Here is a 16,948-nt window from a genome sequence, read left to right on the forward strand (position 1 = left end):
TCTGCTCAAGAGGACTCTCATCCAGCAACCCTAGTATCCAAGATCTTTGTCTCACTGCTTGCAAACCTCCTAGAACCCAGTTCCCACTGGTCCCAACTATGCCCTCATGTTTCCAGAGCCTGTGATTTCAGTAGTGTATTGAAAATTGCACTGTGCTTCTCCTCCACTGGAGACCACCATATGCACTTATACCAGCAGAGAGAATCTGTTGGAAAGAAATAATAAAAGATCCACAAGTCCTAATTCATAACGTGAATATATAATAATTTCTGTCCGAAGAACTTCACAATTTCCTTCTTGAATTATCATAGCTGCTGAGCCCCTTCCCCCACCTGATCCCATTTCTTTATCCCAATAGTGCCCAGAACCCCTCTTCCACCATTTTCAAGCCATTTCTTTTGCCCCTGTCAGTAGTGATCGATCTTCAGACCCCCTATCCTAGATAGGGTTCACCATTTCTAATTCTGCAAGAGCCCTGTGGCTGTCCCTGTACTGAAAAACTAGTATCACTGATAAATATGGGCTGGTGTGAGATCTATGTTCTTAGAAAATCTTCAACGTACTGAGAGCAACACCACAAAAGATCTTTTTTTTCCACCTATATTTAATTTAAAAATCCTGCTTAGCATGGGAGGCGAATTACAAACATGTCCAATGAGAATTAAAATACCTATTTAGTGGTCTGTACCATTAGCACCATTCATGGTACACTAGTAGAAATTGTAATGTCAAATCCTGTCACTATCACCTATTTTGCCACTAGCTGATCAGCAATATATTTTCCCTGTGAATTACTAAAACAAATTAATTCTTTGCCAGTACTTGAAATTTCTAATCTCCAAAATAAAGTCTATAAAAATTGCATATTTCACACAATCACAATTACCCACTGAATTGTCCTTTGTATCTTTTTAATTGTTTTAAGCTGTTACTTTAAAGGCTTCAGCCTGTCTCAAAAGCCTGAAGTCAATATTTTTAATCTCACAACAAGTTGGAGAATGGGTTCATCCGTGTCTCTTTGCACAACTCAGCCCTGAGCCCAGAGGGATGGCTGAGGTCCCCCTGCCAAGGCCAGAGGTCGCACTTGCAGCAGAAGCCGCCCTCCCTGGAAGTGTAGAAGATTTTAGTTTAGACGGGCAGCATGGTCGGCTCAGGCTTGGAGGGCCGAAGGGCCTGTTCCTGTGCTGTACTTTTTTTTGTTCTTTGTTTTGTTGTTCTTGTCTCCCAGGGCTTACCTGCAGGAGGCCCCTCCACCCAAGGCCGTGTAGATGGTCTTTCCTTCTGCTGAGGTCAGTAAGCTATGGCCCTGTTCCGGTCTCCGAGCCGGCCGTATCCGTCCCACCACATCAACGTTCATTCCAACAGCCTATGAGCATCCAAAGTTGGTTTACTGCAATGTTCCTGAATATGTAATTGAATAGAGAGATGCACATTGTAGACATCAATGCCTTTGGTTACGATAGAGAACGTATAAACTCAATTCATTGTAAGTATGATCCAGGAATAGAGAATCAACACATTCAGACCCTCACGCTGTCCTGCCATCCTGTTAGGTCATGGCTGCACTAAGCTCACTGTATGTTTTAGATATCAGAAAATAGGGATTGGTCTGTATTTTGGGTACAGGGATCCCTATTTACATTCTGCCCACGCTGGTTTCCGTGGAGGCAGGCAGCACTAAAATTGTGTGTTGCCACCTTATTTATATGATCGTTGCATTAGTCCAAGTGGGGCCTACATTGCTGGTAGCTGGAAACCTGAGCAGAGGCTGTGCAGCGGCTGTAGAGAGCACATGGCATAGACAGCCTGCCCTTCTTAAAGGCAGTCTGACCATCTTAAAGCCAAGGTGCACTGAATGACAGCAGTCGCTGCCGAATGTAATTGCTTCAATCCGAAACGAGGAACATTGAGCTCCAGGTTCACAGGTATGGTGCTGGGAGGGGGGGGGGTGGGGGGGGGGGGGGTGGAAGTGGCCAGCATGTGGTTCCATGAGATGGGACCAGGAGGTTCTTTGAAGGACCACCACCTCCCCCCCTCCCCCACCGAAGAAGGCAGATGGAACAGGAAACCAGGGAGCTCAACACCTGGAGCACCATTTTCTCTTGGGGTGGTAGATGGTGGCGGGTTTGTGAAACTGTCACTGGCTTTGATTTTCACACGGACGCTCCCCTAATTGGCCATGAGGTGAGCTCGCCATCCAATCGAGGGTGTGAAGCAGGTTCTGAAAGTTGGAGGGGCAATAAGAAGCCTTCCAGTTTGAACAGTGCAGGAGGGTACAGTAAGGATTAAGGACAGGAGAGGGTGCTTCAAACTTTTCTACCAAACAAGCTGGATGTCCGTTCTTTTGCCATCGTCTTCACCATGTTTTATGCCTCTCTCCAATGTTTTTTAACTTATGTTTAAAAATGTGTCTTGCAGCCAGGCCACTACTTTTGGGATGAGAAGGGTACCCCTCTACAGGGTGGCCTGCTGATGGTCCTGCACCCAGGTAGGAAGGGAGGGCATCTGGGCCTACCTCGAGCATTTTCCCAACCCGCTCCCACCATCCCTGCTCTTCCGCCAGAGGGGGGGCCATTGCCAGGCAGCTGCCCGGTCTCCCACTGCTATTTTTAGATCTCACCCCATCAACCTCTGGTTCCAGCCCCGCAGGAGTCTCAAAATTCTGCCTCTAGGCTCTCGCCCCACCGACCTGGAAGAAGTGTAATGACCTCGTGCATTGTCTGGCATCTTTGAATCTGTCTATATATATGTTTCTGGAACCCACCTCTTCACTCACCTGAGGAAGGAGCAGCGCTCCGAAAGCTAGTGTTTGAAACAAACCTGTTGGACTTTAACCTGGTGTTGTAAGACTTCTTACTGTACTTTTCTTTGTTCTTTGTTACACTCCATAACTATCCCCATCCACCTGATCCAGAGTGATTTATTATTTGTGGACAACATACTTCTGGCTTAAATTCATTTCCACATGTCATCAGATGCCAGTTGCGCTGATTAAGTTTGACTGTTTATTGAGCGAGGAAGTTAGAAGCAGTAAATGGTGGATTAATGCGTCAGGGGAGCTGAGTTTTCCAGGACCTCATTTGGAATCGCCAGCCACGCAGCCTCAACGCCATCCTGGGGGCTGACACCATTCAAGGCGTCCCAGAAGCGTCTCCTTGACGAATATCAGTGTCCCAGCAGCTAACGGTTAACCGTGTACTTGGTCTTCCGCATCCCAGGGAAGGGAGCTCCGCGGGAAGATTCCATCCCGACGTTGTCTGCAGACTGAGCGATTAGAAATATCTCCAAACTGGGTAACAGATTTGGAAATCACCTGCCCAAACATTTAACAGTAATTCCCAAACAGTCACAGCTTAATGCAATGTCGAGTAAAAAAATAATCTATTACTCGAGGGACACAGTTGTACCATAACAATTAATTGGGGATTTCCTCTCTTCCTTAATAGTCAGATATTATGGAACACTATGTTAAGCCCATACACAGGTATCCACCACAAATATATCTAATCTTACCTTTGAGACCCGAGCTGTGGGTTGTCTGTCAACGTTTAAATCTTTATGCTTTTATTTCCTGTCTTCCAGAGTCACCGCAGTGTGTAGTATGTGTTCCACTGTTACCCTGGTAACACTGTGTAACACGTTCGGTGAGCTCCACCTCCTAACTTTAGTGGAAGAGAGCAGACAGACAGTGTAGCAGCTGTAAACTCTCCGTGTTCTCTGGGAGAGCTGATCCACAAAGCTGATGGTCAGAGACAGCTCAATAGAATTAATGAGCTGTATTTTAAAGGGGGTGGCGGGCGGGCACACTACCCCCAACCCCGAAGGAAATGTCGGTCCCGAACAGACTGATCTTAAACAAGGCCACCCCGCAGACAGAGCAGTTGTAAAGAGGTGGGGCAGCACGGAGGCACAGTGGTTGGCACTGGTGTCTCACAGCATCAGGGATCCAGGTTCGATTCCAGCCTTGTGTGACTGTATGTGAGGAGTTTGCACATTCTCCCCGTGCCTGCCTGAGTTTCCTCCAGGCGCTCCAGTTTCCTCCCACAGTTGAAAGATGGTGCAGGTTAGGTGGATTGTCCATGATAAATTGCCCCTTAGCGTCCAAAGTTGGGGTTACGGGGATAGGGAGGGGCATTGGGCATTTTGAAATCCTCCAAGTCACTAACCATCCTGACTTGGAAATATATCGGCGTTCCATCGCCATCGCTGGGTCAAAATCCTGGAACTCCCTCCCTAACAGCACTGTTGATGTACCTACCCCTCAGGGACTGCAGGGGTTCAAGAAGGCAGCTCACCACCACCGGCATCTCAAGGGCAGCTAGGGATGGGCAATAAATGCTGGCCGGTTACCCAGCGATACCCACATCCCGTAATTTTTTTTTTTTTTAAATCACCCATTAACCTTCTAAATTCCAGGAAATACAACCGTAGTTTGTTTAATCTCTCATTGTAACTTAACCCTATACACTAAAACAAAGAATACATGTATTCAAATAGGCGTTTGGTAGTACCGAACTTGGGTATTGCTGATAAAAGGCGTCTTGTCGAAGCTGTTACTCTCACACAATAATTGTCCATTTGGGAGGGGGGTGTCCCCAATACCTCTGCTGTGTGGGAGGGAGTTCCACTTCAGTGCTGACAGGGACACGCTTTAAAGATGGAATACGTTGAAGTAAGTGAACTGTGTGAAGGCCCCCCCCCCGGCCCACCCCCACCCCCGGGCCAGAGTGACGGCTTAGATCCCACTCACTCATTTGTTCGACTCGGGGAGGCCCAAGATCTGGAGAGAACACTGGTCTGTGTAGCTGTGGAGCTACATACCGGTTTTCAGTCTGAGACTGAAAAAATAGGGTAGGCCTCTGCCCATTCTTTCCCCTGACATTGGTATCTTTGTGACTGCCCTGATGAGTGCAAGTAGAAAAACTTCGACAAAATGTATTTTTTCAGCAACACTCAATACATGCGTTCTTCATTATAATTATTATAAATTAACATATGAAGTTGTTAGATTTCCTATCCGAACTGTACCATCTTATTAACATGATACATAGATAAGTAGAAATGTCGGAGCATTTGGGACTTTCTCCTTGGAGAAAGGAAGGTGAAGATTTGATTGAGGTGTTCAAAATCATGAGGGGGTTTGGACAGAGTAGTATGGAGAAATTGTTCCCCGTGGTGGAAGGATTGTGAGTGAGAGGGCACATTTAAGGTAATTGGCAAAAGAAGGAGAGGCATGATGAGGAACAACCTCTTCACATAGCGAGAGGTTGGAACCTGGAATGGAGCTTGAGCTGAATGGCCTCCTCCTGCTTCTATGTTTCTATGTTTCCATGGAATACGGTGACGGTGCATTCAACTGCGGCATGTAACAAGGAATAAGATTGTTATCTCAAAAGGAAGAATACGCAGGGCTACAGGGAGAAGACCGACTAGTGGCAGTGAGTAAATTTCTCCTTTGGAGAGCTGGTACAGACACGGTGGGCCAAATGGCCCACATCTCTGCTGTAACCACTCTGCGATTACATTTGACTCGGTTCAATGATGCATGTTAACCAAGTTGCACTTCATCCGTCCAGTTTGAATGATTTGTTATGCTGCTGCTAAGCCAGACCCTGGGTGCAGGCAAGTTCAGCAAATATTGCATTCAAACTACTTCACTGGAGTTTCCGGTAGATCTTTTTTTTTACTCTAGCATTTTTAGAAGCTGCCCATGGGAAACGGCCACGCCTCACAAACAATTTTCCAACATGTTCTTGCGAGTGTTACCGATCGATCATTTAATGATCTAATGAGGTGTTGATCAGGTAGAAGGCACCGCTCCGCGTCGGAATGGGTATATGGGAGGTACGCTCATTATTGGGCCTACAGGACATCCGGGTGCGGCGATGACCAGCTGAGTCGCACCTTTCGGCAGCTCCCAGTGGAACGGACTTTTGGGCTCTTAATAAGAGCCCCAACGGCAATTTTAACGGCTAAAAGTACTGTGCGGTGAACCAGAAGGGAATCCCCCCTGGATACGGATGAAAAAAGGAGAGGAAGGTGGCCGGATTGCGGTGGATCCTTTAGAGCAGCGGCAAGGAAGGCAAGCAAAACCCAAGATGGCGTCGGAAGGTGGCAGTTTAATATGGGGCCCTGAACAACAAGAGTTTTTGAAACGCCGCGTGGAAGAACTCAAAAAGGAATTGAAGAAGGAGCCGTTGGCCCCGATATTACAGGCAATCGAAGGGCTAAAGGAGGAGCAAAAGACCCAGGAGCGGGAGCTTCGGGTCGTGAAGGCAAAGGCTGCCGAGAATGAGGACGACATACAGGGCCTGGTGGTGAAGACGGAGATGCACGAGGCACACCATAAACGATGTGTGGAAAGGCTGGAGGCGCTGGGGAACAACGCGAGGAGGAACAACCTAAGGATTCTTGGTCTTCCTGAAGGTGCGGAGGGAGCGGACGTCGGGGCATATGTGAGCACGATGCTGCACTCGTTAATGGGAGCGGAGGCCCCGGCGGGTCCGCTGGAGGTGGAGGGAGCATACCGAGTGATGGTGCGAGGACCGAGAGCAGGAGAAATTCCTAGAGCCATAGTGGTGAGATTCCTCCGTTTTAAGGACAGAGAGATGGTCCTTAGATGGACAAAGAAAACTCGGAGCAGTAAGTGGGAGAACGCGGTGATCCGCGTATACCAAGACTGGAGTGCGGAGGTGGCGAGAAGGAGGGCGAGCTTTAATCGGGCCAAGGTGGTGCTTCACAAAAAGAAGATAAAATTCGGAATGCTGCAGCCGGCAAGACTGTGGGTCACATATCAAGGGAGGCACCACTACTTTGAGACGGCGGATGAGGCGTGGACTTTTATCGTGGAAAAAAAATTGGAATGAGCGGGTTATTAAAAAAAAAGAACGTTTGAAACAAAGTGGTGGGGCGAGTATGGGGGGCGAAGAGGGGGGCAAAAAGGGGGGAAAGAGGAGTTTTATGTTATTAATCCTGCGATGTGGTAACTTTTCTCTCTTCCACAGGTGGTGGGGGGAGGAAAGGAGGTGGAAGAGATGGGGCGTTGGCCATTGGGGGCGGGGCCAAGGGGGAAGCGCGGGCTCGGCTCCCGCGCTATGATAATCATGGCGGGAATAGGGAAGCAGGAAGGAGGGGGCGTCGCATGGTGCGAGCCGAGGTCACGGGGGGAAGCCGAGGTCGGACAGAGTTTGCTGACTTCTGGGAGCAACATGGGGGGTGTAACTACGCTAGTGGGGGATCTAGCGGGGGGGGTGGGAGGGGGGAATTATTGGGCTGCTGCTGCTGGGGAGAGGGGGGAGCTGGTATGGGGTGGGATGGGCGGGGGGGCACCGCCTGGGGGGGACACAGCTGCGTGGGAACCGGGTGAGGAGCTGGAAAAAGGGGATGGCTAATCGACAAGGGGGGGGGGGGTAAAAAGCCCCCCAACCCGGCTGATCACGTGGAACGTGAGAGGGCTGAACGGGCCGATAAAGAGGGCACGGGTACTCGCACACCTTAAGAAACTTAAGGCAGACGTGGTAATGTTACAGGAAACGCACTTGAAACTGATAGACCAGGTGAGACTACGCAAAGGTTGGGTGGGGCAGGTGTTCCATTCGGGGCTAGATGCGAAAAACAGGGGGGGTGGCTATATTAGTGGGGAAGCGGGTAATGTTTGAGGCAAAGACTATAGTGGCGGATAGCGGGGGCAGATACGTGATGGTGAGTGGCAAATTACAGGGGGAGGCGGTGGTTTTGGTAAACGTATATGCCCCAAACTGGGATGATGCCAATTTTATGAGGCGTATGCTAGGATGCATCCCGGACCTAGAGGTGGGAAAGTTGGTAATGGGGGGAGATTTCAATACGGTGTTGGAACCAGGGCTGGACAGGTCGAGGTCCAGGACTGGAAGGAGGCCGGCAGCAGCCAAGGTGCTTAAAGATTTTATGGAGCAGATGGGAGGAGTAGACCCGTGGAGATTTAGCAGACCTAGGAGTAAGGAGTTTTCGTTTTTCTCCTATGTCCACAAAGTCTATTCGCGAATAGACTTTTTTGTGCTGGGAAGGGCGTTGATCCCGAAGGTGAGGGGAACGGAGTATACGGCTATAGCCATTTCGGATCACGCTCCACATTGGGTGGACTTGGAGATAGGGGAGGAAACAGAAGGGCGCCCACCCTGGAGAATGGACATGGGACTAATGGCAGATGAGGGGGTGTGTCTAAGGGTGAGGGGGTGCATTGAAAAGTACTTGGAACTCAATGATAATGGGGAGGTCCAGGTGGGAGTGGTCTGGGAGGCGCTGAAGGCAGTGGTTAGAGGGGAGCTGATATCAATAAGGGCACATAAAGGAAAGCAGGAGAGTAGGGAACGGGAGCGGTTGCTGCAAGAACTTCTGAGGGTGGACAGGCAATATGCGGAGGCACCGGAGGAGGGACTGTACAGGGAAAGGCAAAGGCTACACGTAGAATTTGACTTGCTGACAACGGGTACTGCAGAGGCACAGTGGAGGAAGGCACAGGGTGTACAGTACGAATATGGGGAGAAGGCGAGCAGGTTGCTGGCCCACCAATTGAGGAAGAGGGGAGCAGCGAGGGAAATAGGGGGAGTGAGGGATGAGGAAGGAGAGATGGAGCGGGGAGCGGAGAGAGTGAATGGAGTGTTCAAGACATTTTATAAAAAATTATACGAAGCTCAACCCCCGGATGGGAGGGAGAGAATGATGGGCTTTATGGACCGGCTGGAATTTCCCAAGGTGGAGGAGCATGAAAGGGTGGGACTGGGATCACAGATTGAAATAGAGGAAGTAGTGAAAGGAATTAGGAGCATGCAGGCGGGGAAGGCTCCGGGACCGGATGGATTCCCAGTTGAATTTTACAGGAAATATGTGGACTTGCTCGCCCCGCTACTGATGAGGACCTTTAATGAGGCAAAGGAAAGGGGACAGCTGCCCCCGACTATGTCTGAGGCAACGATATCGCTTCTCCTAAAGAAGGAAAAGGACCCGCTGCAATGCGGGTCCTATAGACCTATTTCCCTCCTAAATGTAGACGCTAAGATTCTGGCCAAGGTAATGGCAATGAGGATAGAGGATTGTGTCCCGAGGGTGGTCCATGAGGACCAAACCGGGTTTGTGAAGGGGAGACAGCTGAATACGAATATACGGAGGCTGCTAGGGGTAATGATGATGCCCCCACCAGAGGGGGAAGCGGAGATAGTGGTGGCGATGGATGCCAAGAAAGCATTTGATAGAGTGGAGTGGGATTATTTGTGGGAGGTGCTGAGGAGATTTGATTTTGGAGATGAGTATGTTGGATGGGTGCAGCTGTTGTATAGGGCCCCAGTGGCGAGTGTGGTCACGAATGGACGGGGATCTGCATACTTTCGGCTCCATAGAGGGACAAGGCAGGGATGCCCTCTGTCCCCATTACTGTTTGCACTGGCGATTGAGCCCCTGGCAATAGCATTGAGGGGTTCCAAGAAGTGGAGGGGAATACTTAGAGGAGGAGAAGAACACCGGGTATCTCTGTATGCGGATGATTTGTTGTTATATGTAGCGGACCCGGCAGAGGGGATGCCAGAGATAATGCGGACACTTCGGGAGTTTGGAGAATTCTCAGGATATAAACTGAACATGGGGAAAAGTGAGTTGTTTGTGGTGCATCCAGGGGAGCAGAGCAGAGAAATAGAGGACTTTCCGCTGAGGAAGGTAACAAGGGACTTTCGTTACTTGGGGATCCAGATAGCTAAGAATTGGGGTACATTGCATAGGTTAAATTTAACGCGATTGGTGGAACAAATGGAGGAGGACTTCAAGAGATGGGACATGGTATCCCTGTCACTGGCAGGGAGGGTGCAGGCGGTCAAAATGGTAGTCCTCCCGAGATTCCTCTTTGTGTTTCAGTGCCTCCCGATGGTGATCACGAAGGCTTTTTTCAAAAGGATCAAAAAGAGTATCATGAGTTTTGTGTGGGCCGGGAAGACTCCGAGAGTGAGGAAGGGATTCTTACAGCGTAGTAGGGATAGGGGGGGGGCTGGCACTACCGAGCCTAAGTGAGTACTACTGGGCCGCCAATATCTCAATGGTGAGTAAGTGGATGGGAGAAGAGGAGGGAGCGGCGTGGAAGAGATTGGAGAGGGCGTCCTGTAGGGGGACTAGCCTACAAGCTATGGTGACGGCCCCATTGCCGTTCTCACCGAAGAAATACACCACAAGCCCGGTGGTGGTGGCGACTTTGAAAATTTGGGGACAGTGGAGACGGCATAGGGGAAAGACGGGAGCCTTGGTGGGGTCCCCGATAAGAAATAACCACAGGTTTGCCCCGGGGAGAATGGATGTGGGATTTGGAATATGGCAAAGAGCAGGAGTAACGCAACTGAAAGATCTGTTTGTAGATGGGAAGTTCGCAAGTCTGGGAGCGCTGACCGAGAAATATGGGTTGCCCCAAGGGAATGCATTCCGGTATATGCAACTGAGGGCTTTTGCGAGGCAGCAGGTGAGGGAATTCCCGCAGCTCCCGACGCATGAAGTGCAGGACAGAGTAATCTCAAAGACATGGGTGGGGGATGGTAGGGTGTCGGACATATACAGGGAAATGAGGGACAAGGGGGAGATCATGGTAGATGAGCTGAAAGGGAAATGGGAAGAAGAGCTGGGGGAGGAGATTGAGGAGGGGCTGTGGGCGGATGCCCTAAGTAGGGTAAACTCATCGTCCTCGTGTGCCAGGCTAAGCCTGATTCAATTTAAGGTGTTACACAGGGCGCATATGACTGGAGCACGGCTCAGTAAATTTTTTGGGGTAGAGGATAGGTGTGCGAAATGCTCGAGAAGCCCAGCGAATCACACCCACATGTTCTGGTCATGTCCGGCACTACAGGGGTTCTGGGTGGGGGTGACAAAGGTGCTTTCGAAAGTACTGGGGGTCCAGGTCGAACCAAGCTGGGGGTTGGCTATATTTGGGGTTGCACAAGAGCCGGGAGTGCAGGAGGCGAGAGAGGCCGATGTTTTGGCCTTTGCGTCCCTCGTAGCCCGGCGCAGGATACTGTTGATGTGGAAGGAAGCCAAGCCCCCGGGGGTGGAGACCTGGATAAATGACATGGCAGGGTTTATAAAGCTGGAGCGGATTAAGTTCGTCCTAAGGGGATCGGCTCAAGGGTTCACCAGGCGGTGGCAACCGTTCGTCGAATACCTCACAGAAAGATAGAGGGAATGGAAAAGAAGAAGGCAGCAGCAGCAGCCCGGGGGGGGGGGGGGGGGGGGGGGGAACCAGAAGGAGTCTCAGGGTTATTAATATATATGTATAATATGTATAGGTCATTGCTATAAATAATTGTATATTGGACTGTTAAATCATATTTTTGGAGAGTGTTTATCTGAGACAAGGCAGTTGCCATTTAGTTTTAGTTTTCGTTTTTGTTATATATTATTTATTCTTTGTTTATAAAACAGGTCATTGTTATTTATACTGTTATATTATTGTGTAAAGGATACACAATGTACTGTGATGGTTGACCAAAAATTTTCAATAAAATATTTTTTTTTTTAAATTATTGGGCCTACAGCGGCTCACTAGGTTGGACAGGTAAGCTGCGGAATCATAGAATCAGAGAATGGTGAGAACATGGAAGGCCATCCAGCACGTTGTGTCTATGCTGGCTCTCTGTCAGAGTTATTCAGCTAGTCCCACTCTCCCATTTCCCTCCCACCACCCCTGAAAGTGTTCTCTCTTCACTTTGCTTACCTGATTCCACAATGGAATCAGTCAGCAGCACACTCTCAGGCACTCTCAGATCATTAAAAAAGATTTCTCTCATGTCACCTCTGGTTCGTTTACCAAATCATCAGTGTGCCATGGTCCCTGACCCTTCCGCTTCCGGGATATAGTTTCTCCCTATCTGCTATCAACATCCTGTGGTTACGCCAAAATTGAACTGGGCCAACCATATAAATACTGTGGCTACAAGAGCAGGTCAGAGGCTAGCAAACTGCAACGAGTAACTTACCTCCTGACTCCCCGCCTGTCCACAAGGCACAAGTCAGGAATGTGTTGGGATATTCCCCGCTTGCTTGGATGAGTGCAACTCCAGCAACACCCAAAAATCTTGACACCATCAAGGACAAAACAGCCCATTTGATTGGCTCCCCATCCACAAAGATCACTCCCGCCACCACCAATGCACAGTAGCAGCCATGTGTACCATCTACAAGATGCACTGCAGGAACCCAGCAATACTCCTTCAACCCATGACCACTACCATCGAGGAGGAGAAGGGCAGCAGCCACTTGGGAACATCACCACCTGGAAGTTCCCCTCCAAGCCACACATAATCCTCACTTGGAAATTTATAGCCGATCCAGCACTGTCACAGGGACACAATCCTGGAACTCCCTCCCTAACAGCACTGTGGGTGTACCTACACCTCATGGACTGCAGCGGCTCACGAAGGCGGCTCACCACCATCTTCTCAAGGGCAATTTGGAATGGACAATAAATGCCGGCCTAGCCTGCGATGCCCTCAAGCTGCGAACACATCTTTTAAAAACGCTAATTAGACCCTTTGTGATTTTGAACACCTCCCGTCTGCCTCCCTGGTGATGGGGGTGTTAATTTTCGGCCGCTGCGACCTTGAGGCAGACCCTGTGAGGCGGGTGGGGCGGAGAGAGGGCAAAATCAAAGTATTGAGTGGGGAACCATGATCATCTTTGGAGCTGCTGCAAAGCCAGAGGGAGAGCAAGTAGGGAGCAGCAATTCTGCTTAGACCTCATCCACCATGTTGGATGCCCATGTACTCATTTTTGCCCGTTCAATGGGCACAGTGTCAACCACGTTTCTAGGCCTGGGCACCCAATTTTAGCTCACTTAGAGTGGGTGACTGTGGCAATGGTGAAAGGTCCATTAGCTTTGCACTACTCCTGCATCTGGTGTATTCATACAGCCTGAACCCAGAGTCTGGGTCCAGTCTAACACCAGAGTGAGATTTCCCCAAGGATGGAGTTTTGTTTCGTAGTTTGACGTTAGGACCTTACCCCCCAGTTTATACTCCATGCACTTAGTTAGCATTGATCTCAAACCCAAACTGCCTTTCACTGACAAGAATTGAAATTTCAGTGTGCACCAAGATACAACAGTGGAGGATAATTCCTAACAAAAATATGTTTCAGTCACCCTTTATTTAATAAGGGAATGAGGGAATCATAAGAGGGGCACAGTGGTTAGCACTGCTGCCTCACCAGGGACCCGGGTTCGATCCCGGCCTTGGGTGACTGTCTGTGTGGAGTTTGCACTTTCTCCCCGTGTCTGCGTGGGTTTCCTCTGAGTGCTCCGGTTTCCTCCCACAGTCTAAAGACGTGCAGGTTAGATGAATTGGCCGCGCTAAATTGCATCTTAGAGTCTAGGGGTGTGCAGGTTGGGTGGGGTTACACGGAAAGTGCGGGGGAGTAGGTGAAGTGCTCTTTCGGAGGGTCGGTGCAGACTCGATGGGCCGAATGGCCTTCTCTTGCACCGTAGGGATACTATGGAGTTGAATTTGCCACATTTGTGTTACCTTGAACAGTTTGAAATTTCCGTCTGTCTTTGTAAACCTTGCACTTCAAGGTTATGGCTGGTGACATATCAGTTTGTAGTCGATTGTGACATATTGGCATGTTACATGAGGAGAGAGGGAGAGAAAAAGAAAAAGAAGAGCAAGAGAGACCAAGAGGCCGGGTAATAGGGTGGGAGGAAAATAGGAAGAGAGAGCGAGAAGAGGGGAAAGACAAAGCAGGGGAGATAGAGAGAAAATAAAAGAGGAGCAAGGGGAAATGAGGAGCGAGGGATAGTGTGTTAAACAGGTGGAGAAGGGATGGCAGAAAGAGAGGGAAAGGGGCAGTAAAGAGGAAGAGGTTCACATCGGCAGATATGTGAGGAGCGTAAAGAGAAATTGCAAAAGAATGGCAGTGAATACAGTTGGGTCACAGAATGGAATGCCAATTCTACAAAACCCAGAAAGGTAGAGGCAAAACGGTTTGACCGAGATGTTTGGAAATAAGTTATGAATGTTCTACAAATGTGCTAATGTATGGTAAATTAAGCGCTTCGCTATTGATGTGGCAATGCAACTTGTAATAATTAACATGCATTTGAAACAGAGGAATATAGTTTTAAAACATGTGCAGCAAGCACATAATATCAAAGAAGTTAGACTTATCCCAATCTTGTAGAAAAATATCAGTAGAATTATTGCTTTGCATGACAAGTGGGAGAAATGTAAAGTATTTGGGTGGTTATTAGACAGTATATCAGCCCTAATTATGAGTTAAATTCGTAATGGTCAGAACTAATTTGCCCGTATACCCCTCAAAGGGATAATAATCAATATTCACTCATCCAATGCATCTTTCAGTAAGCAATGAGAAAACCTTCCTTCGAGATCTCTACGAACATTTTATCACAGAATCATGGAATCCCTACAGTGCAGAAGGAGGCCCATCGGCCCATTGAGTCAATACTGACCCTCCGAAAGAGCACCCTACCTATGCCCACTCCCTCTCATCCCCTCAACCCCACTTAACGGGCAATCTTTGCATGGCCAATCCATCTAACCTGCATATATTTGGACTGTGGGAGGAAACCGGAGCACCCGGAGGAAATCCACGCAGACACGGGGACAATGTACAAACTCAACACAGTCACTCGAGGTCGGAATGGAACCCGGGTCCCTGTGGCTGTGAGACAGCAGTGCTAACCACTGTGCCACCGTGCCACTCTAGTATTTAATTCCTCCAGCGGTCTTTTCCCATAACTTCTATTAACTATTTTTTCAGTAAATTTGTAATGATGGGAGGCAAATCGAGAATGGTTCAGTATCAATGTTCCAGCTCCCATTTTCATTTAAACTTGGTGGGTGGGATTCTCCGGTGGCCGACGCCAAAATTGGGAAAGGATTGGGCGGAGAATCGGTTCTGACGTCAAAAGCGCGACAGGTGCCGATCTGACGCCAAATCGAAATGCTCCAGCACATCGACAGTGGCATCAATGCGTTCCGGAACCCACATACAGTAGACACCATTTGCATAACATTAGGGGGCCCGACCTGGTATTCTCCAAGGTCTCCGCGATTCTCCGCCTCCGATGGGCCGAGTTCACGATTCATTTGTGCTTTTAAAATTGTGAACTTAGTGTGGTGGCTGCTGAGCGAGAGGGGGGGGGGTACGCAAACTGTCCAACATGACCATAGTTGTGCCGCTGGCCGGAGGGCTTCTGCCAGGGCTAGGGAGGCGTAACGGTGGGTGGACAGGAGGTGGGCTGTGGGGTCGGGGTGGGCGGGCACTGAACACCATTGCCGCAGCCGGCAAGGCTGCACACACTGCTGACAGCTCACTTTGAACTTATGACCTTGAGGCATATGGTGTCCCCGTAGCCCGCCCCCTGGGTGTCCTCTGGCCCCAGCCAACCCATTGGCTGTATGAGTGCACTCCAGCTCAACCAGTGCCATCTTGTTGGCTGGGGTGAGCGTGTGCGGGGAGTGCAGTGTGTTTATGCAGCTGCAGCTTCTCAGCCTCTCGAGTGTCAATCAGGGACCCGGCCAATCCCCGCACCGTTTTTCATTGGAATCGATTCTGTTCCACGAGCTGCTGGTGCTAGTCCCTCCACGTTAGCAGAATCGGTCCAGGAGCGGTGCCACATTTTCTCTTGTGAAAGTCCATGAATTCTGCCCCGGCATCGACGCTTAGTCTCAGAAACGGAGAATCCCGCCCAGTATCTTTCTCTGGTTCTCATGGAATGTGCTTCTCCCAGCAAATAAAGTGAGGGACTGTAATATCCCGCACAGGACTTATGGGGTGAGAATGATTAACTCTCCCATGGTTCTCGCGGAGTACGCGCTCCCCCCCTTAGGGGCGGGGGAGCTCTATTCAATTGCTTTTAATAGGTCGGCCAGTAATGCACCAACCAAGGAGAGACCCGATAGGGAGTTGTATAGAACGTAACTGTAATTAAACCAAAGTTTGTCTTTCTTACTTGGTGTGGACTCCCCGTGGCCTGATTAAAGGGACAAAAACAGAATATGCTGGAAAAACCCCAGGAAATTTGGCAGTAGCTGTGGACAGACCTTAATGTTTTGAGCGCATATGACTCTTGTTCAGAGTTAAAGAGAGGTAGAAATGTGTTGGAATGTTTACTGTATAAGGGGTGTGGAGTGGGCTGGGACAGAGTAGAAGGTCAGCAATTGGTGAGAGCTAGGAGAGATTGCAAAAAGATATGTAGGTCGTGAGACAGAGGAGGGGTCAATGGCAGGAGAAGGTGCTAGTAGTTACGTAAAGGCGAGATGTCAGAATGGAAGAAGGTCAGTGCTCAATGAAAGTAAAACTTGAGAACAAGTGACAGGTGGCCCAGTGGGGGAGGGGTACAAAAAAAAGAGTGGGGTATAAAAAAAGATCAAGGTGGAGTCTAAAATTGTTGAACTCAAAGTTGAGTCCTGAGGGTTCCAATGTGCCTTATCGGAAGAATAGGCTGCTCCTCCTTCCATGGGGAAATGTCCATGTCTTGCAATAAAATTGGGGACTATGCAGCTTTCAAGCGTGCAAGAGCTGGGAATGCAATGTTACGAATCACAATGGGAAATGCAGGCATTCACATCTTTCACCACTGGAACCCCATGGTTCTTCTTCAGCTAGGCAGGCTATTATCCTCCTGAGACCTGGGAGCCAAGCTGGAGTTTGCATCTGAGGTGGCTGATGCCTACCACAGATGGCTCTGCATTTTCACAGTATCCTGGTCTCTACTCAGTATCTCTCCATCTTCCCCCATACACCAATAAGGCATGATAAACTGATCTTGTGAGCAGTCACAGGCATAGGCCTATGGAATATTAACGGATTAGTACTGTCTGTGAAGACTTTCATATTATCTACCTCTTCCTCCAGTAACAAATTTGGTTTCAACATCTGTGGCACCTCTAGTTATTAATAAAGCCAGTGTGGGATTTTAGGA

The 16,948-nt window shown here is 49.2% G+C and overlaps 2 protein-coding genes across 4 annotated transcripts in view; one reads left to right on the forward strand and one right to left on the reverse strand.

Annotated features, from left to right (window-relative positions):
- The window catches only part of ccdc78 (coiled-coil domain containing 78), a 140,702-nt gene that overhangs the window by 74,463 nt on the left and 49,291 nt on the right, over nucleotides 1–16,948 (reverse strand). For 2 of the 3 annotated variants that reach the window (XM_072481684.1, XM_072481682.1), the window contains exon 2: nucleotides 1,236–1,401. In XM_072481684.1, coding sequence (XP_072337785.1) covers nucleotides 1,236–1,357 — 122 coding nt within the window. In that variant the 5' untranslated portion in view covers nucleotides 1,358–1,401. Of the gene's footprint in view, nucleotides 1–1,235; nucleotides 1,402–3,513; nucleotides 3,632–16,948 lie in introns of those variants that run through there. The other variant, XM_072481683.1, reaches the window with a different exon arrangement.
- The window catches only part of LOC140394424 (WW domain-binding protein 2-like), a 43,763-nt gene continuing 40,501 nt past the window's right edge, over nucleotides 13,687–16,948 (forward strand). The window contains exon 1 of the mRNA XM_072481685.1: nucleotides 13,687–13,967. Within this exon, the coding sequence (XP_072337786.1) occupies nucleotides 13,909–13,967 (59 nt within the window). The 5' untranslated portion in view covers nucleotides 13,687–13,908. The remainder of the gene's footprint in view (nucleotides 13,968–16,948) is intronic.

The sequence above is a fragment of the Scyliorhinus torazame genome, chromosome 17, assembly GCF_047496885.1.
Source record: "Scyliorhinus torazame isolate Kashiwa2021f chromosome 17, sScyTor2.1, whole genome shotgun sequence".
NCBI lineage: Eukaryota > Metazoa > Chordata > Chondrichthyes > Carcharhiniformes > Scyliorhinidae > Scyliorhinus > Scyliorhinus torazame.